General features: G+C 43.4%; 4 protein-coding genes across 9 annotated transcripts; 3 read left to right on the forward strand and 1 right to left on the reverse strand.

Annotated features, from left to right (window-relative positions):
• The first annotated feature begins 3,783 nt into the window (after window positions 1-3,783).
• On the forward strand, window positions 3,784-8,336 carry LOC6032649 (CDP-diacylglycerol--glycerol-3-phosphate 3-phosphatidyltransferase, mitochondrial). Of its 6 annotated transcripts, none has more exons than XM_038267071.1 (5): window positions 3,784-4,359; window positions 5,310-5,397; window positions 6,190-7,082; window positions 7,145-7,353; window positions 7,463-8,336. In XM_038267071.1, exons 3-5 carry the CDS (start codon window positions 6,221-6,223, stop codon window positions 7,871-7,873), a joined length of 1,482 nt encoding a protein of 493 aa, XP_038122999.1. In that variant the 5' UTR covers window positions 3,784-4,359; window positions 5,310-5,397; window positions 6,190-6,220; the 3' UTR covers window positions 7,874-8,336. The 6 variants fall into 6 exon arrangements, with proteins under 6 accessions (XP_038122999.1, XP_038123000.1, XP_038122997.1 ...); XM_038267072.1 differs by having other exon boundaries at window positions 5,318-5,397; XM_038267069.1 differs by lacking the exon at window positions 5,310-5,397.
• A 2,088-nt stretch (window positions 8,337-10,424) lies between these two features.
• Window positions 10,425-11,279, reverse strand: LOC6032648 (aprataxin-like protein). The gene is made up of 3 exons (XM_038266898.1): window positions 10,982-11,279; window positions 10,699-10,924; window positions 10,425-10,642 (listed from the first exon to the last, which is right to left on the reverse strand). The coding sequence occupies exons 1-3, from the start codon at window positions 11,141-11,143 to the stop codon at window positions 10,482-10,484; spliced, it is 549 nt and encodes a 182-aa protein (XP_038122826.1). The 5' UTR covers window positions 11,144-11,279; the 3' UTR covers window positions 10,425-10,481.
• A 1,726-nt stretch (window positions 11,280-13,005) lies between these two features.
• LOC6032647 (exocyst complex component 2) lies at window positions 13,006-16,883 on the forward strand. Its single transcript, XM_001843162.2, has 4 exons — window positions 13,006-14,867; window positions 15,390-15,778; window positions 15,842-16,258; window positions 16,315-16,883. Exons 1-4 carry the CDS (start codon window positions 13,113-13,115, stop codon window positions 16,445-16,447), a joined length of 2,694 nt encoding a protein of 897 aa, XP_001843214.2. The 5' UTR covers window positions 13,006-13,112; the 3' UTR covers window positions 16,448-16,883.
• A 1,157-nt stretch (window positions 16,884-18,040) lies between these two features.
• On the forward strand, window positions 18,041-18,671 carry LOC6032646 (aprataxin). Its single transcript, XM_001843161.2, has 3 exons — window positions 18,041-18,266; window positions 18,332-18,563; window positions 18,625-18,671. The coding sequence occupies exons 1-3, from the start codon at window positions 18,093-18,095 to the stop codon at window positions 18,669-18,671; spliced, it is 453 nt and encodes a 150-aa protein (XP_001843213.2). The 5' UTR covers window positions 18,041-18,092.
• Window positions 18,672-18,806: the final 135 nt, after the last annotated feature.

Genomic DNA, 18,806 nt, shown 5'->3' on the forward strand with positions numbered 1-18,806 from the left:
AAATTATAATGAAAATTTAAGTAGAATCAACTGAAATCAATTTTAGATCTATTCACCTGCGTTCAGAATCATTTTAAGCATGTTTGGGTTGATTTAAAAATCATTTGAATTTTTGAAAATTCCCGATGTTTATTATTTTTTTTCGCTAAAATTTTTGTTTTCGTCAAATTTTACATTATTTGAAAATTAATGATTGCAAAACAACTGAACTAGTGTAAAATGCATTTTAAAACACTTTCTCCATGCAAATGTGGAAACTGTGGTTCTTTATTTCAATATTTATATTTTTTCCGAGGCCTTCGGATAATCGAGCCTGAACTGTATTCTTATTTTTAACGGCGCACATCATGCTAAGCTTTTTGCACCACGATTTTCGGTACGCAAATTTTAGTATCTTCGAAATAATGGGAACTATCGGTTATTTATTCCCTAAAGTTACTGTCTACAAAAAAAATAAAGCAGATTTTTACTCTTTTTACAATCATATTGTTGAAGGGTTAAATCCGTAAGTTTGACAATTTTGGAATAAAAAGAAAACAACTTCCTTGGCTGCTGTGCACCCTCAAATTGATATTGAAATACATAATAAAATATAAATAAATTGTTTATTGTGCTTATGAAATTCAATACTTATTGCAATAAGACTTCAAAAATCATAGCGCTGATTAAATTTTCTATTGAACCGCGAACTTGATCGGAAAAATTGCAGCTTATCAAACATTTGTTTTTTTTAAACCGGGTCCGGTGGTGTAATGGTAATCGTAGTTGCTTCTCCCCCTCGCCAAAGAAATATATCATGGAATACTCAACAACAAAAAAACAACCAAATCCTAGTAGCTTGAGTCTATTACACAAATTCAAACATTATTTTCCCGAATTCTTCATTTAGAATAACTAGAATAATATTCCAATAGATAAAAGTATACGTTGAAGTCATTTAAGAGTAATTTGTCGAATTTTAACCAAACTTAAAATATTTTCCCGGTTTGTCAGTCCCCGAGTTTTTCCCGGTTTTCTCCCGGTGGAATAAATTCCCGGGTTTTTCCCGGTTTTCCCGGTTTTTTCCCGAGATGGCCACCCTGCTGAAACTGTAATATCACCAATTGGGTCCTAAAGCCAGACATGCATCGGCACTAAGAGCTCTTTTTAACGGTTCTCAGCTTGTTCTAGTTGGCATTTAAGTTTAACGAATGTTATGCTTGTTGCCAGTTAAAAACGTCTTGTTTTTAGCATTAATAATGTGTAGAAAACATTGTTTCATTGGAAAAACCGACTTCAGGTATATTTTCATGTGACTGTTCTCATAAGCTCTCAAGAAGAACGTCTTAAAAGCTGTTTGAGTGCACTTAACGGTTCTTACCCTATATCTCACTTGGTTTATAATATAGCCTCTCAGGGTATTCGGGAGCCTTAAAGATAAGCGAAATTAGTGTACTCATAACACTGGCACAACATGCTGGGAATCATCTACGCCAAATGCCAAATAAAAGAGGAGTTAGAGCGGATGCACGTCTGCCTAAAGCCCTATGTAAATTTTTGTGTACAACGGTTAAAAACACGAATAAAAACCATTTCTGATCACTTTTTTTTTATTTTCGTGCAACAAAATTATTTGACAAGTAAACTATTTTTGAGGGGTCAACTATGCTCTCCTAGTGTCCTAAAATTAAGCTTAAATTTGTGATATTATTGTTCACAACGATAACGCTTATTTTTCAGAGTACAATGACCATTTGTACGACCGAAAAGGATTTAAAATCATTTTTTTAAATCAATTTAAAATAAATAACTTCGCGGCCCTTCTTGACAGAAAAGGTCCTACTTGACAGCTCATCCCAAGGGGACCATAGTTGATTCATAAAAAAATGTTTTCTTGTCAATTTACTTTTTTGCATTAAAATTAAAGAAGAATGGTTTTAATCGTGTTTTATACCGTTGAAAAGAAAAATTGACATAGAGCTTTAGGACACTATAAGAATGGAACTTCATTCGAATGAGCGATTCCGTATGCCCTAATTTGAACGACTGGCAGCTGTCAAAAGTTGGTCAAAAGTCAATGTATGTAGATTAGCAAGGTAAGGCGGGTTTTCCAGCTGTCAAAATAGTAAGTTAGCACGAAACCTGGATTTTATATGGAGATTTGGAGAAATGTGAAAATTTGACCATTTTCCGGGCAAATTTCACCGGATTTTTTTTTCTGTGGGGTTGTTAAGCATGCCAAACTAAACCGAAATACGCTTTTAAAACAAAAATATGTTTTCAAAACAATAAATTTAACTACACGCGTTTTTCTGTTCTGTTTGGAATGTGTAACAACCCTGCAGAAAAAATCCAACGAAATTTGCCGGGAAAATGGTAAAAATTTCACTTTTCTGAAAATCTCCATATAAAATCCGGATTTCGTGCTAACTATTTTGACAGCTGGGAAATCCCGCCTAACCTTATCTAATCTACATACCTTGACTTTTGACCAACTTTTGACAGCTGCCAGTCGTTCAAATTAGGGCATACGGAATCAGGCCCGTGATACTGACGTAGCTTGCTGAAGCCGCCACCAAATGTTTGGTGGCGCTGTTTCGGGAATAACATTTCAGAGGGTCACAAATCAAAATATAATAAGTCTTATTTATTTTTTTGGAAAATAGTCCTGTAGCTGCTCATATTGATTCTTTTCATTAAAATAAACCATAAATGCCGCTAACAACAATATATGTTTAGCATTAGGTCTCACGCAAAGCTTCCCAGCAGGTGTCTTTTTCAAATCCTCTGAAATGTCTTCCGCAAATTCTTATTTGGCCAATGAACTTACAGATCATCATAATGTTAATTTAAATCTACAATTTGAGGCGGTTGAGCTCAACCATGTTGTTGGGAAACCTTAAGAGCGAGTCCACGAACAGGGCCCATTGTTAGGGACGTTGTGGGGCTCACATTGTGGGGCTTTACAAAAAAGCATGTTTTTGAGTCAAACAAACCAACTTCTATGGTACCCCGTGGTTTGAATTTGTTGGTAAATTTTCGACATGAAAGCCAGAACAGCTGTTTTTGGACATAAAAGTTCAAATTTAGAAACTAATTTTGTTTTTTTGTGTATATTCCAACTGAAACAAATTAAAAAATATTCAAATATTGTGCAAAAACATTGCTAAAATCACTTCTCAATTCACCCCATGTGTCTCGATTTGCCCCGGATAATGGTACACATTTAATTTCATTTTAACTAACGAAACAAAAATAAAGAAAAAAAATATTTTCGTCCTTTCGATTTTGCGCCCTTTTCGTCATGTTACTCCCCATAATTTTGACACTAGACACCAAAACTTTGGTACTTTTTAGGCTTCAGTGACATTGTATGCAGATGACAGCCGAAGCATCCCCGTGTACGGAATCGCTCATTCGAATGAAGTTCCATTCTTATAGTGTCCTAAAGCTCTATGTCAATTTGGTCAAAAGTAAAAATTCAAATGCTCGGAAATCGATGAACAACCTGGTTTAAATGTCAACATTAGTTAGGCAACTGTTTTTGACGTTTGAGTGTTTGAGTGAACGTTTGAATTAGCGAACAGGATTAATTAATAGACTCTGTGTAAATTTTACTCAAATATGGAAACATTTGAGCGGTTTTATTATTAAAAAAATATTAGTGAGGCACCCTGACGGAGTACGGAGCCCGTTCACCAATCAACATCCGCGAACGCACTCCAAATCCCAAATCAACAAAAACCATCTGTTTTTGACAGTTCTCCCATTTCCCTCTCATCCGCCGCGCAGTCAGACGGGTTCAGTTCAGTCTCTCGCGTGCGGTTGCATTCATCGTTTCGGCATCATCCTTCCTTGACTCCCTCTCTCTCCGATCAAAATTATTATTCCACCGCGGTGCCACCGAGGAGAAGAAAGTCGCGCTCGGCCACACTAACTAAATTTCATTAGTCAGTCCTCCTGTCTAGTCTGCGTCGCGAAACGCCGAATTAAAAAGCAAAACGAAAAACAGAAATCGGTGTTGAGGGGGGTCCCATAAAAACTAACTGTTTTGTGTTCGATTTGAGACCGTTCGCCGTCGTCGTTGGTCGAATTTATGTGGTGTGGCCTACTGTGAGTGGTGTCGTATCGGGACATTTTTTGTTTTATCAATTTGCAAACATCACATTGTGGAACGTGTTTTTTAAATGTGCAAATTTGGTTTAAAAGTTATCATTATTTAGAAAGTTTAATTTAGCTTCTGTATGTTTTGATGTATGGATTAAGTTGTGAAATTAAATTGTGGCTTGTTATGTGGCTCGTTGTACCGTCTATTACGCACTTCGTCATCAATTGAGCATAGAAAAATCTAAAAATGAGTGTTATTGATTTTATCTTCAGGTAATCATAATAGAGTTTGTTGAACGCAATTTTCCATCAAGATATATTGCTTTTTTCGCACAACAAATAGGGTGCTTTTCGCTTTCTCCTCGTTCAGATGTGCATTTAAAAATAGAACATTAAAAAACGGCTATAGCGCAGCAAATGTCGCAATATGTTGTTTTTTTTGTTCGTTCTTTGGTATGGCTTCAGCAACAGCAGCAGCATCACAGTGAGAGAAACAGAGAGGGAGAGAGAGTGCGGAAAGGACTGTCAGTCTATCAATTTCGACACACCTGTCCTGGCCTGGCTGGCCGGTCCTGAAGAAAATGTGAACACGATCCTCGAACAAGGTGGAAAGTCAAAGTAGTTCTGTCACAGACATAATCGGAATGGCGCAGAGACTTATGTAAAACCTTGATCGACTGCATTCCAGAAGTTGAAGGAGTGTGGGAGTGCGGGCAACACTGTCCAGGAGCACTTGATTCTACGTCTGTGTTTGGGAAACGCTACACTGGTTGCTGTCATTGCACACGCATATTCAAACTCACTTAAATGTACTCATAAATGGAGTTTGAGTTTATTTCACCCATTTTTCATGGAATTTTGAGTGAGATAGACTCAACACTTGAAATTTAGAACATTTGACCTTTCCAAAATTCAATTGTTTTTGATGAAATTTGAGTCATTTTGAATGATCATGTCGACAGAACATTAAAAACTCCAAATCGAGTCGACACCATTTGCAATTTAATTATTCCGCGCGCTCTCACCGCAACGTGCCCACGTTTTGCTCTCCCTTGTATATGCTCTCTGTTTACTACTTCAATGCCTTCATCCTGTCCGTCTTGTCGTATGCTGTTTATGTAACTTGACGTTTTACGCAAAGTCGCTTTTCCTCTGGTGCTGCTGCGTGTGTTTTTTTGAGGATTTCTCGCAAATTTTTTAACCCACAATCTTAATTCGTCGAGTTGGAAAGTTTGCCCACAGTAGATAGTAGGCCGTTGACCATTACCGGAGCCTGCGATCCGGAACGATCCACCCTAAACCAAGTCGGAGGTAAGAGCGCGCAGCATGCCATGCCATTACAACTCCTCAGCTGTCTGTCAGCCTCCGTCGCATCGGTAGCTTGGATGACCTGATTTTTTTTCTCTCCTGATCGTTGTTGTAGCCTGCCTGAATCTTTAGTGTCATTTTTGCGTAGTTGAAAGTAGTTTCAATTAGTCATTTCACCACATTGCGTCATTCTGTGCGCGCATCTGGCATTTTCTCATGTTTCATCTCCAAACTATTCTCATTTTCCCCCTTAGAGTTTTGTTTACTTTAATGATTCTAAACGTGATAATTGATCTGTGAAAGTTGAATCTGTGTCAACGCGATTCTGTCCTGAATTCAGTGCATCGAATTGTAAATACGAGTTCCGGTCAGCGATCTTTCGTTCACACCTTTCTGCACGATCTTTGCCGTTGGTCACGCTGGGATGAACTTTCTTTCCTTTCCAAAATGATGTAGTGATGAAAAATGGGTGACCACACTCAAGAGTGTACGTGACAGATCAACCTGTCAAAGTACACGCACGCCAAACTTACTTAAAGTTGAGTGAAATCAAGCTTTTTTATGATTTTTGTTTTTCATGTCTGATTAATTTGTTCCATTGTAAGTTTGAGTAGGATTTAGTTGTATCTGAACTTGTAGTAGAGAAAGCACATCTTTATTTTAATTGTTTTGTTTAGCTTTTCGCTGTTTGTTTCCCTTTCCAGCAGTTCAATTATGCATTATGCGAACATTGCGTGGCACATGCATTGAAAGTAAAACTGTTTAATAACACTACTTTCTCCGCCCCTTACATAGCTGGCAGATCATCCTTCAGCCGCTGTTCAAGATGATTCGGCGTCTGTTTAGTACCCTGATAGCGGACTATCCGCCGGTCGGGGAGTTCCTCCCGGCGGCGCCACCCCCCAACGGAGGACCACATCAAGCGTCCGCCGCTAGTGCCACGTTCCGCGCGTCCCAGCTCGAGTCACTCAACTGGCTGCACTCGGTTTCGCCGTGCTTTCCCGTGTCCGGCGACCGGATCGACATCATCCAGGAACCGGCACTGTTCTACGATACGCTTGTGGCGAAATGTGCCGGTGCCAAGCGGCGGATCATGTTGGCCAGTTTATATTTGGGGATCGGAAGTCTCGAGACGAGATTGGTTGACGCAATTCACGCCAACATGAAGAAAAATACGAGGTTGACGGTGGACGTGCTGCTGGATTTCACCCGGGGAACCCGCGGAGAAAGAAACTCCCAGACGACCCTGATGCCACTGCTCGAGGAGAGCGACAACTGCCGGCTATCGCTGTATCATACGCCGGTTCTACGAGGGATCACCAAACGGCTGGCGCCACCTCGGTGGAACGAACTGCTCGGCATCCAGCACATGAAGCTGTACCTGGTGGACGATACGGTCATCATCAGCGGGGCGAACCTCTCGAACGATTACTTCACCAACCGCCAGGACCGGTACGTGATGATCGAGGACCGTGGCCTCGCGGATTTCTACGCAAACTTCCTGAAAAAGGTGCAGGAGTTTAGCCTCAAGGTGGACCGAACGGGCGAAGCCAAGCTGCACGAGAACTGGAACATGCTTCCGTACAAGAGCGCCCAGGTGGACTTTGCCACGGAAGCACGCGAGCGCATCCGGAGCTACTTCCGGGGCGTGATGGACCGCCAGCGAAGCATTTGCGATGAGGATAAAGGTTTGTCTGGTCTGTTTTTGAGTATTTTTACAAATGAAAACGAACTTTTTTTTCTATTTTAGCGTCGGACACGTGGATTTTTCCACTGATAGAAATGGGCCAGCTCGGCATCCACCATGACAGTTTGGCCACGCGAAATTTGCTCTCCGGCTGCTTGAAGGACTCGCAGCTTAAGCTGGCAACCGGGTACTTTAATCTGACCGAAACCTACATGGACACACTGACGAAGGATTGCCAGGCCGAGTGCTGCATCCTGATGGCGCATCCAAACGTGAGTTCTGACTAGTTTCTCGCGAGCGTGCAGCCACCGTTAAACGACCAAAACTGACAGCCACGCAAATGGGGTACGTTCACGCACTAACTGTCAATTTCCCTTCCAGGCGAACGGCTTCCTCGGCGCGAAAGGTCCGGCCGGTGGCATCCCGGCCGCTTACTCGCTCATCGCGAAAAAGTTCCACCAAAAGCTGAAAGAGTCCGGCCAGGACCACCGCGTGTCCCTGCTCGAGTACGAACGCACCGGTTGGACGTACCACGCCAAGGGTCTCTGGTACTACCTCCCAGGTTCGACCCTGCCCAACCTAACCCTCATCGGATCGTCCAACTTTGGCGAGCGGTCCGTCAACCGGGACCTGGAGGCGCAGATCTGCCTCGTCACGACCAACGGGGGCCTGCAGCGGAAGCTGCAAGCCGAGTACGACAACATCCTGCAGCATTCGGCCGCGGCCGAAACGGAACGACCGGTGCCGCGCTGGGTACGCGCCGTCGTCGGACTGTTTAGGAACTTTTTCTAAGGAGGGGTGGGAGGAGGTGCCATTCAATATTTTTTTCGAAATCCCGGTGATTACTGACTGCTGGTGGTACCTTTTACTGTGAAGTTTAGCGAATAGTTCAGTGTTTGTTGACGAGAAGCGCGAGGAGTGTGTGTTGAGCACGGTTTATTTGTTGAAGATTTGTTACGGAAGCACAAAGACAAAGTTGAAATACAATTTCAAAAAAATTAAAACAGCTTAAAACTTTAATCAAAATATCTTCCAAAGTGTTTGCCTGCAGCGAAGCCGTAATTCTCAAACCGGTACTACTACTACTTAGTCAATACAGAGATCACGTTGTTATAGTTTTACATATCTAGAGCAAAGGGAATTATAGTCAATAAACAAATATTTTCGTGTATTTGAGCCGCTAGCGAGAAATTATCAACAAAATAAAACAGAAGAATCTAATAAATTTTGACGAGCATGCTGTTCAACAAACCGAGTTTGATTTAATTCACATTTCCCAAAAAAATATTATTAATTTGATTTAAAAATCATATATTCGTCGTATCGACGTTTCGATGCGAACTATCAACAAAAATCTTTTAAAAATCAAAGAAATTCCATTTCAACATTAGCGTGTAAATGTTTCTCGAAAATTCACAAACATTTCTTGAAAAACTATAGGAAAAGACCAAAAACGTCAAAACTGGGAGTCTTCTAGTTTACAAACAAAGTTTTAAATAATAAAATACCACCTTAACTGTAAATTTGTAATATTTTTCACCTACGTAATATTTTTAGGACCTTCACAAAAAAACGTTACTTAATCCACCCTTAGGTGGTTGGTGCCTTCCTCACAATTAAAGGGTACTGCTATCCAAATAGATACAAAAGGGCAGACCTTTCAGTGTTTTATCAACTTGATTCATTATTCATACCATCAGATTGGTTAGTCCAACCGGACCCTAAGATGACAGTTTTCGTGAGTTGCGCGTATTCACCGACAGATGGCAAGTGGGCCTCGTCGGAGTCCACCCAATAAATACGCAACTCAAAATTTGCATAGGAAACTTTTTTTTCGTGACGGCTTTTGCGGCACGCTCACTTCAACTGTTCTAGACTAATATTTGACCGTGGCGTATCTCTGAACAAGTTTTTAAAGAATTGATTCCAGAATGCTTATTTTGTCGTTTTAAACCAAAACAAGGCAAAAACTATATTTGTTTAAACTATTCGCCATTTTCAAAAAATTGGCTAGATAAAATCGAAGGCCGCCATCTTAGGCCCACTGGGCCCACAAAACGGGGTACGATCAGTTTGTATGGGAGCTGTCAACATGCTCCCGGGCTGGGTTAGTCAGATCTTCATAATTCAGGGCACTTATGTGCTTACAAATTTTGAAAGGGCTGTCAGATCTCCGATCTATTGAACTCGTTGGCAAGGTCTTTTGATAACCTATCCAACGACAGGTCGCATCCGGAAAAAAATTTCATCAAAATATCTGAGATCCAGCCTCCAAAAAGTGCTTAAAAAACACTTAAGTGCGTATAACTTTTGATAGGGTTGTAAGATCTTCAATCTTTTGAATTCGTTGGAAAGGGTTTTTGAATACCTTTCCAAAAATGTATAGCATGACGGGGTTTCTTACAAAAACCACCCTATTTACAATCTTCCGGACTTTTGCTAGCCAGTCAGTGTCGAGATAATCCAGTGCAATGTTTTTGATCAACATCCCACCACACACACATACATTTGCTCAGAATTTGATTCTGAGTCGATATGTGTACATGAAGGTGGGTCTAGGAGGTCATATTGAGAATTTCGTTTTTCGAGTGATTTTATAGCCTTTCCTCAGTAAGGTGACTGGAAAATATAGCAAATCTTTTCACCCAACAAAAAAAAAGAAATCGACCAAGGGTTACCTGGGATTCGTTCACAGATTTCTCCAGCAGTTTGAAGTCTCAAACTGTCAAAAATGCTGATAAACAAAGCTGAACGTACGTCGATTCTCTCCATTCTCTCTCGCAAGTGCCGCGCACTTCTCCAGTTGTTTCCAAATAAAAGCCTCTCCATTCGCCCACCAAACCCTCTTTCCAGTGCCAACCTCCGAACCTGTTACCTCGTCGTCGTCGCCGTGTGCCGTTCCAGTCCAAGACGCCTCGTGTCCAACTCCAGCAAGAAGCATCCTGTTGCGCGCCATTTTGTTAGCGTCAAACCTCTCGAAACCCAAAGACCACCTGTTTTGTTCCTGGAAGTGAAACGGAATTTCTGCTGGAAGTGGTCAATGATCCAGAGTTACTAGCTTTTGTTGTAATCTATAAAAACGGAACGTTTCTATGGATTGCCTGAAAGTTAGAAAGATACGGTTCTTTGACCACTTTTCACCTAGGAATTACAACTTATTCTGCTATATTTGAGGGGCCCTGGCTCCCGGATAGTCTTGGCCTCGATCAAAGCAGATACAGTAACCGAGAAATTATCCCCGTGCTGAACCGACTACAACCACGTGTCGGTCCCAGCCTCGAATCTCTCGTACATTCTTTGAATAAAAAAAATGAGTTTGCTTTCTTTTGGAACAAAATGGTGGTTTTCGGGATTGGAAATGTAAACTTTATTATGGCCTAATCAAATGAGCTAGATTGGGTTAACTGTCGAGGTGACTCTCCAGGTGCTTCTTGAGCTGAGGTAGCGTACTGCACGGGAACGCGCACTGGTTACATGCTAGTGGAAGCCGCAAAAGATGTTCGATCAGTTCCTGCGATCTCCGCTCTATCCGTCCTTTGTCTTGCAGCTCCAAAACAATGCCTGAAAGAAACGACTTTAATTTCAAGTTGATCAGCTTAATATATTCCTCAAAGTACTTTCAAACGGCATAAAGAACTCCGTGACAAAGCTGTTGAAGTGTTCCTTGTAGCGAAGCCGGTCCGACACAAAGTCCTGGGAAATGACGTGCAGATGCAACCGGTGCATGCTCGGTTTCATATGGAATCCCAACCGGAAGCGGTCGTGCGATTGCCCCGTCGTTTCAATTGCATTCACTCCAAGCAATCGCATCTCGTGCAGCAACGGAATGTCCGCCGGACTAAGCTAAAACGAAATTTATTCCCATCAACTTGAACTACAATTCATCAACCTTCCCAGAACCTGGTACACGGAATCGATGTCGGCCCATGGAATGACCAAGAAGTGATGCCTTGCCTTCGGGTACTTGTCGCGCATCACTACGGCCACTTCCGTCCGCATGAACTGGTTCGCCGGAAGTTTCATGTCCCGGATCAGCGCGTAAGACCAGCTGCCGGTGGTCATTGTGATGGATGTGGAGAAAGCTTAGTTTACACGGAAGCACAAACAATTTTTACACAACACAAATTTTCAAAACACGAATTTCATCACGATAAATTTGTTTGTTTATCTTCGTTTCAAACTGCTGTCTAGTTTAGGGATGAGCCCCCAATCTGACAGATCACAATCAGCCGGTTGAAAACCTTGAACACTCTCGAGAGCCTCATTCGAGCAGTTTGATGTGGGATTACGTGATCATGCAGAAAATTATTTTTCTCGTGTAGAAGTATTTATCAATAAATACTCAAAACAATGCTGAAACGTTCTACTTTTCAGCACTGTTTTATTAGTATGGAAATGTAGGCCATTTTATCTCTCTCAAATGATAGGAAAAGTTGATAGTTTCATAAAAAACGCATGAAAACTGTATTTCTTCCAGATTCCTAAAATAAATTACACTCGACCCACGGTGGTTGGTCACTTTTTCGTTTGACTTTTTAGTTTGAACCCCGTTGGTTGGTCAAAGTCAAGCTAAAAAGTGACGTAAAACCCGTCGGAACCGTTTCACCTGATCTCCGGTGGCCACTTCTGGATCCGTGTTAAGCAAGCGATTTTAACTAGTCATGCAACGTATACAATTTACTAATTTCAAATGTGAGGTGTCCCCTTAATTCGACCTCGTAGACCCACCTTCACGTGTACCTATCGACTCAGAATCAAATTCTGAACAGATGTCTGTGCATATCTGTGAGTCGGTGCACCGAAAAATATGCACACGATTATCTCCGGACTGGCTGAACCGATTTGGACCGTTTTGGTCTCATTCGATCCGTCATGGGGTCCCACAAGACCCTAGTTAATATCATGAAGTTTAGAAAAGTACTTTAAAAGTTACGCTAAAAAAAATTGGCTAAACTTCGGAAGATTATAAAACAGGGTGGGTTTTGTAAGAAATCCCGTCTTGTTCTATATTTTTAGAAAGGTATTTGGAAGACCTTTCCAATGAGCCTAAAACATCGCATATCCGACAACCCCCTACAAAGTTATTTATGCACTTTTTGGAGGCCGAATCTCAGATATTTCGATGACCCGATGTTGGTTAGATAATTTAAAGGCCTTTCAAATGAGCCTAAACCATCGAAGATCTGATAGCCTTATCAAAAGTTACTCTTTTGAAGCCGGTTCTCAGATATTTCGATGGAAGAAACGATGTACGGATCAATCAGGCGACCTATCGTTGGATACGTACCGTAATCTGGGGTGAATCGGGACTACAGTCTGAATAGGGACAGAAGTTTTTAGACAACTTAAAGCTTTTAAATTTGGAAATGGATGTACACATTTTGTTGGCCTGAGTCTGTTCTATCCGAAACCAACCAGAAAAATCAAAATATTGTGCTCCAACATGATTAAAACTGCTGTCCCAATTCGCCCCATGTGTCCCGATTGACCCCAGTTTACGGTAATCAAAAGACGTATCCAACGAGTCCAAAAGATTAAAGATCTGACAACCCTATCGAGTTACGAGTATATGAAGTTTTGTTTACAGAACATTTCTGGAGTTTTTTTAAATGTCCAATAAACCAAATTTTCAGTTCTATGCTTTTTGGGTGTTTTTGAAACCGGGGTATTAAAAAACACCCAAAAAGCAAAAACTGAAAATTTGGTTTATTGGACATTTAAAAAGGTTAGATATTTTTATTTTACCAAAAAAAAGCTTAATTAATGTGAGGAAGGCATCAACCACAACCACAGTCACAAAATTTTCAAAAGCCGAAGTCGGACCCACGGATATCAAGGGTTATTTTACAGGATTTGCTCGAAAAAAAATCGAGCAGTTTTTGGTTTGACAGATTTTCCTCTATTTTTGTTTTGGTCCAAGTGTTTACAGTTTTTTTTGTGGGTGGTGCGTGTCAGAAAATTTTCACAACTTCGAAATAAATTAAATTTAAGCCTTATTTTTCACGATTTGAATGCTGACCAGTGACTCGCAATGGTAAACCGTCCGATAGTGACCGGCCTCTCACCGAAGGAGGGTCCACCGGGAACGCGCGTCACAATCCGAGGCGAATTTCTCGGCTCGAAGGCGACTGACCTAGTTGGGTTGATCATCTGCGGCTGCGACTGTCTGCTGTCGGCGGAGTGGAAATCCGACAAGAAGATCATCGCCCGGACGGGTGCGGCCAAGGGAAAGGGTGATATTATTGTAACGACGAGGAATGGGGGAACGGGCACGTCGACGGTCCAGTTCCGGGCGTATTACGAGACGATTGGACCGATGAAGGAATCCGCGGTTTGGATTGAGGAATCTCCGATGCAGTCATTGGCGTGGGGGCGGAGGTCGTTGGCTCCGACTGGGTACATTCAGGAAGATCCGCTGGGGTTGTCGATTGAGGGGAACGATAAAAAGTTTCCCGAGGATTTGAGAGATATATTTCCGGACGGATCTGGGGATTTGTCGCAGGAGAATTTTCTGCCTGGGTGGTTCTTGCTGGAGAATCATCACGCAACATCGTTTGAGGACTTGAAGGCTGGGTTGTCGTATTTGCGACGACGGGTTGAGAGCCAGAAGGAGGGACAGTTGTCGTTTTTGAAGTCGAACGCCGGTTCGGTGATGGACCAGCTGGACACGTTGATGGCACTGCGGGATCGCGTCGCGCAGGACACCAAGTTGTACGGGAAGGATCAGGTTAAAGATTTGGAAGTTGCGATACAGAAATCGATCGACGCATCGCATGAGTTGTTTAAGGACGTTTTATCCCGGAAAGAGAAAGCGGATGCCACTAGGGCGGCATTGTCCGCGTTGTCCCGGCACAAGTTTCTGTTTTGTTTGCCGAATTCGGTGGAAAAGAGTGCCGCCAGGAATGAGTTTGACATCGTTGTGAACGATTACGCCCGGGTGAAGAACCTGTTTGGGAAGACCGAAGTTCCCATTTTCAAGAAAGTTCTGGAGGAAGTTGATTTGAAGATTTTGGGCATTCGTCAGCAGTTGCATGGGAAGATTAAGGAAATGCCTCAGGGCGTTGAACAGCAGAAGAAGCTGGTGAAGGCACTGATCAGCTTGGAAGCGCAACAAGCCGGAACGAGTGTGGCCAGCCGGCTGAAAATTGAGGACCCTGCCTGGGATGCCATCGAAGCAAGGGCCAAATACCTAGAAGACACATTCCTGAAGTCATACGATCAATATACCGGCAAGGAAGGAACTCCCGAATCTAAATCTCGCAACGATCCAAACGCCACTCCAGTTCGAGTCCAGTTCTGTGAAGAAATGACCGAAATAGCTGCGTCCCAATTCCCTGATCTCTGGCGTCTTGGTCAAGCCTACTTCACCGGTGAACTCCGCGGCGCCGGCCAACCCAAACCCGGCAACTTCAAACGAATCATCCTGACCGTCATCGAACAGTTCTGCTCCTACCTGAAAGCTGCTCTGCTTCCAGCCGGAAACCAACGAACTCTCCTGGTCAGCACCATGAAAGGCCTCCCAACCTGGCCGGCAAGTAACCTTTCTCTAAACTACCTAATCACCTGGCTACCGCACTGTCTGCGGTACGTACGCGTCTCGTACGCCACCCTAATCCGGCTGGACCTGCCCGGGGAAGCGCTCGATATCGTCCTCAAGTTTATCGACGAACTGCGACTGTACTGTTTGTCCACCATTCTGAAGAAGGCCAACGAAAAGGTCAAAAAGCTGCACGAGAAGGAAACGTGGGAGTTTCCGGTGGCGGACTTTGCCGGAGCGACCGGACTGGTGAGTCAACTTGAATCAAACTATAATGCGCACTTACCCTGAAATCTTCCAAGAAGAAACACCGTTGGAAAAATCTGGTCCACATTGTAAAATGCTCACTTTTCTCACAAAATCTTCACATTCCACTTACAAAACACCGCAAAATTATTTAATCGCGGTCGAAAACGGCAGAAAAGTTGAGTTGGACTCGCGGATTGACGCAGCGACTCAAGACACGTCTTGTCTGTACGAAAGTTGCCAACAAACTAACCGCTCTGCATCCGGTTCGTTTGACAGTTCCATCCATTTTCAAACGCTCAACAACATTGCACTCTCATTGAAAATGAGTCAATGAAAATTGTACGTTTATGTAAAACCAACATATTTTGGGGAAGGTTTTGATGAAGGGTGCGTTTAGAAGTTCACACTGATTTTGCGTCCCACGAAATCTCAAAATAAATCTGCCTAATCTGTCTGTCTTTCTCCCCGGATAATGGAAACAAATCTTGAATGATTAATTACCTTAATTACTCATTCTTCTAGCCCTCCAAACTGGAAGAAATCCTCACGGAAGCCATCGACGACGCCCAGGTAATTTGCCTGACGCCGGAGATCCGCGAAACGTCCCTGCTCGAACCGCAGTCCGACGGCCAGCGGGAAATGTCCAAGCGCATCCAGGAACTGCTGGGTACGTTCTGCGGCGTAATCGAAACCCTGGCCCTGCAGCGCTCCGACGAGGACCCCCAGCAGGCACCGATGCTGTCGCAGCTGATCGGCTTTCCGGCGGCACTGCTTCAGCAGCAAATCTCCGGCGGAACCGACAAAAGCTGGGGCTCGAGCATCACCTGGGAGCAGCGAATGCTGTGCTGTCTCTCGAATTGCATTTATTGCAACAAGGTTTTCTTTCCCAAGTTGGCGGGATTGTTTACAAAGTTAGTTATTCTAGTTGAGAATCTTTAGAAAATATCTTTCTCAAAACAAACTTTAATTTACAGACACAACTATCCGGTTCCATCGATCGCCATCGAGAACTCCCGGTCCACGGTAAACACGCTGTTCTCCAGCTTGCTCGACATGTACGTGGAGCACAAGAGCGACCCACTGGTCGGCACCATCGAGCCCTCGATGTACATTGGCCGCTTCCAGTGGGACCAGGTTGGACCCTCGGACAAGCTGAGTCCGTACGCGCACGAGTGCTGCGACAACCTGGTGTCGGTCTACTCGGAGATCTTCTCCATCTCGCCGGTTCTGCTGCGCCCCGTACTCGAGCCGATCGTGCAAACAGTGGCCGAAGAGTTGGCCCGCCTCATGACGTGCGTGCAAAAGTTCAACGTAAATGGCGCCCTGCAGGCCAAGGTCGATATCAACGTGATCCGGGACGCGGTGCGCGTGTACAGCAACGATACGGCCAAGTAAGATTTAGTTAAATAACACTAAAGAATACATTTAAAAATTATCAATCTTCAAGGTCATTCTTCGTGGAAGCGCTGGAGGCGATTCCGCAGGTTGCTGAAAGCGAGGACCGCATCCAGGAAACGGTGCGCCAAATCAAAAACAACATGCGGCTGCAGCTGATGTGTCTGCAGGTGGTTGATCCCTGACACGATTCCGTCAACTTCCGGATGATGAGCTTCCACCACGGGTCGTCGTCCAGGAAGGTGAAGAAGGTCGGCAAAGATGGGTCGGTTGGGAAGTGAGGTGTTTGATTTGAGAGGGAAAAATAAATAATTTGCAAAGATTTTTTTTAATTGGAAAAAAACCATAAGAAACAAGTTATAAATTGACTTGAGAAAATTTACCTAAAATTAATAATAATGTTGAGTGAAGATAAAAAAAATCCGCCAACTGTATCAACTGTGTTTGTTGAAACTTATCTATTCTTCAACTTATTTGTTCTTGACATCCAAAATTATTTAAATAATATATTTAATCCTATATTTAAAAAAAAAAACATTATAAAAAATATTTGACTGTTAACACTATTCGATGCCTAAAAAATGTTTGGTAGAATGCAATGCACAACGATTCCATTAACATAAATACACATTATAATGAATAAAATTTTAACAAAATTTCAATCAAATGCCGAAATCCTTTTTCATACTTATTTACAGATATTAAATATTAGAATTTTAAGCATTTAAGTAGCTTTTTAATTTTTCATTATTAATAAAGTACTCTGGTTTGGATAAAAGTTAATTTTGGCTTACAACTCAATTTTGATCACATTTAGGAATAGATCTACCCAAATTAAATGAGTATGTTTTCAGAAACGTGTAAACGCTTTGCAAGTTTGTTTTGACAACCAAAAAACAAGCCGCCAAAAACGATCGAAACTCCTTCGAGTTAGGAGTGGAAAAGTTTTGCAGCCGGAAATCGCCAGCTCTAACGTGTCACCATGGATGCCCCCGGCCTATTTTCCTTTCCGAGGCTGAACAACCAAACCTGGCGCTTCTGGAGCTTCCGGATGGAGGCGTTGCTACGCTACGACAACCGCTGGTACGTCGTTCACGAGCCGGCACCGGTTCCCGTCACGGACCGTTGGGACGAAGATGACCGCAAGGCAAACGCCACGATCTGCCTCAGCATCGATGACGACCAGATTTGCCACGTTCGGGGCGCCAACACCGCCGCGGAATCGTGGGAACGGCTGCGTCGATTCCACGAGGCGCCGCACTCCGAAGTTGCGCTGATGCAAAAGTTCAGCAAGCTGCGGCTTCCGGAAGGGGGAAACGTCCACGAGCACCTGGCCCAGCTGGACGATCTGTTCTGGCGGATGAAGCTCAGCGGGCTGGGCGTCGAGGACAAGAGCAAGATTCCGATGATGTTCGTCGGCCTGCCGGATTCTTACGATGTGGTTTTCAAGGCACTCGAGTGGATCCCGGAAGCGGAGCAAACCATGTTCCAGGTGCGGATCATGATCGTGCGCGAGTACGACCGGCAGCAGATGATGAAGAGGGCGGAGAAGCAGGAGGAAGCTAGCGCCGGAACATCGAAGCCAGCGGCAAAGTGTCACTTGTGCAAGCAGGCCGGGCACAAGCGAAATCAGTGCCCGATGGGGGCCAGGACGGTGGCATTTTAAGATCTAACTTGTTTTGTTACCTTGGTTACCATGAAATGAAAAACCTTGAATAAACGATTGAATTTGAAATCCAAGCAAGCCTTTGCAACCACCCAACATAACCTCTCTGTCCAAAAAAAGATAAAGTCCCTAGCTTTTCCAGTATTATCAATTTCTGCAGAAAAATGTTCGGGAACTTCAGAAATAGCGACTGGAGGAACGGACTGCTCAGGGACATGAAAGATCCCACAAAGCAGCTGCTGCGCACGGACCTAGCGGTGGTCATCGCCGACAAGTTTCCCCGCTCCAAGCACCACTATTTGGTACTTCCAGTCGAGGATATTGACACCATTTACGAGGTGAGTTTGGGGGGAAAACTGGTTCCGGTTACGGATTTTTCCAATGGCCTCTTCCTGCCGTATAGTTGAAGCCACAACACGCCTCACTGCTGGAGGACATGAAGGCGTTGGGCGTGCAAAAGGTCGAGCAGCTCAAGGATGGCTTCACGCTGGCCGACTTCCGGTTCGGGTTCCACATGGGAGCGAAGCTGCACCGGCTGCATCTGCACGTCATTTCGCAGGACTTTGTGTCGGACCGGTTGCGCAAGTACGAGCAGTGGAACGGGTACAATACGGCGTATTTTATGCCGTTTGAGGGTGAGTCTTTTGGGAAATGTTTGAAAGTTAAATAATAAGCGACAATTTGAACTTTTTTTAGACATTTTGAACGAACTTAAGGAAAAAGGAAAGAAAGGCTTTGATTGACCGCTTGTTGCAAACTCCGCTTGTCTGCAATCAATGTCCGGATCGGTTCGATAGCCTCGGCGGTCTCAAGTCACATTTGGACAACCATTGGTTGGAGAAATCATTTAAGAAGATAAACATAGCATAACAAACTGT

This window comes from Culex quinquefasciatus, chromosome 1, assembly GCF_015732765.1.
Source record: "Culex quinquefasciatus strain JHB chromosome 1, VPISU_Cqui_1.0_pri_paternal, whole genome shotgun sequence".
Lineage (NCBI taxonomy): Eukaryota > Metazoa > Arthropoda > Insecta > Diptera > Culicidae > Culex > Culex quinquefasciatus.

Bases quoted from the DNA above. Each gene is read 5' to 3' on its own strand.
- LOC6032649 (XM_038267069.1), top strand. From the start codon at position 4,334: ATGAGTGTTATTGATTTTATCTTCAG. The intron at 4,360-6,189 runs GTAATCATAATA...CCCCTTACATAG, and splicing joins GTTATTGATTTTATCTTCAG to CTGGCAGATCATCCTTCAGC. The intron at 7,083-7,144 runs GTTTGTCTGGTC...TTTCTATTTTAG, and splicing joins CATTTGCGATGAGGATAAAG to CGTCGGACACGTGGATTTTT.
- LOC6032648 (XM_038266898.1), bottom strand. From the start codon at position 11,143: ATGACCACCGGCAGCTGGTCTTACGCGCTGATCCGGGACATGAAACTT. The intron at 10,925-10,981 runs GTTCTGGGAAGG...ATTTCGTTTTAG, and splicing joins ACATCGATTCCGTGTACCAG to CTTAGTCCGGCGGACATTCC. The intron at 10,643-10,698 runs GTACTTTGAGGA...CGTTTCTTTCAG, and splicing joins GTTCTTTATGCCGTTTGAAA to GCATTGTTTTGGAGCTGCAA.
- LOC6032647 (XM_001843162.2), top strand. From the start codon at position 13,113: ATGGTAAACCGTCCGATAGTGACCGGCCTCTCACCGAAGGAGGGTCCA. The intron at 14,868-15,389 runs GTGAGTCAACTT...TCATTCTTCTAG, and splicing joins TTGCCGGAGCGACCGGACTG to CCCTCCAAACTGGAAGAAAT. The intron at 16,259-16,314 runs GTAAGATTTAGT...TCAATCTTCAAG, and splicing joins TACAGCAACGATACGGCCAA to GTCATTCTTCGTGGAAGCGC.
- LOC6032646 (XM_001843161.2), top strand. From the start codon at position 18,093: ATGTTCGGGAACTTCAGAAATAGCGACTGGAGGAACGGACTGCTCAGG. The intron at 18,267-18,331 runs GTGAGTTTGGGG...CCTGCCGTATAG, and splicing joins ATATTGACACCATTTACGAG to TTGAAGCCACAACACGCCTC. The intron at 18,564-18,624 runs GTGAGTCTTTTG...AACTTTTTTTAG, and splicing joins GTATTTTATGCCGTTTGAGG to ACATTTTGAACGAACTTAAG.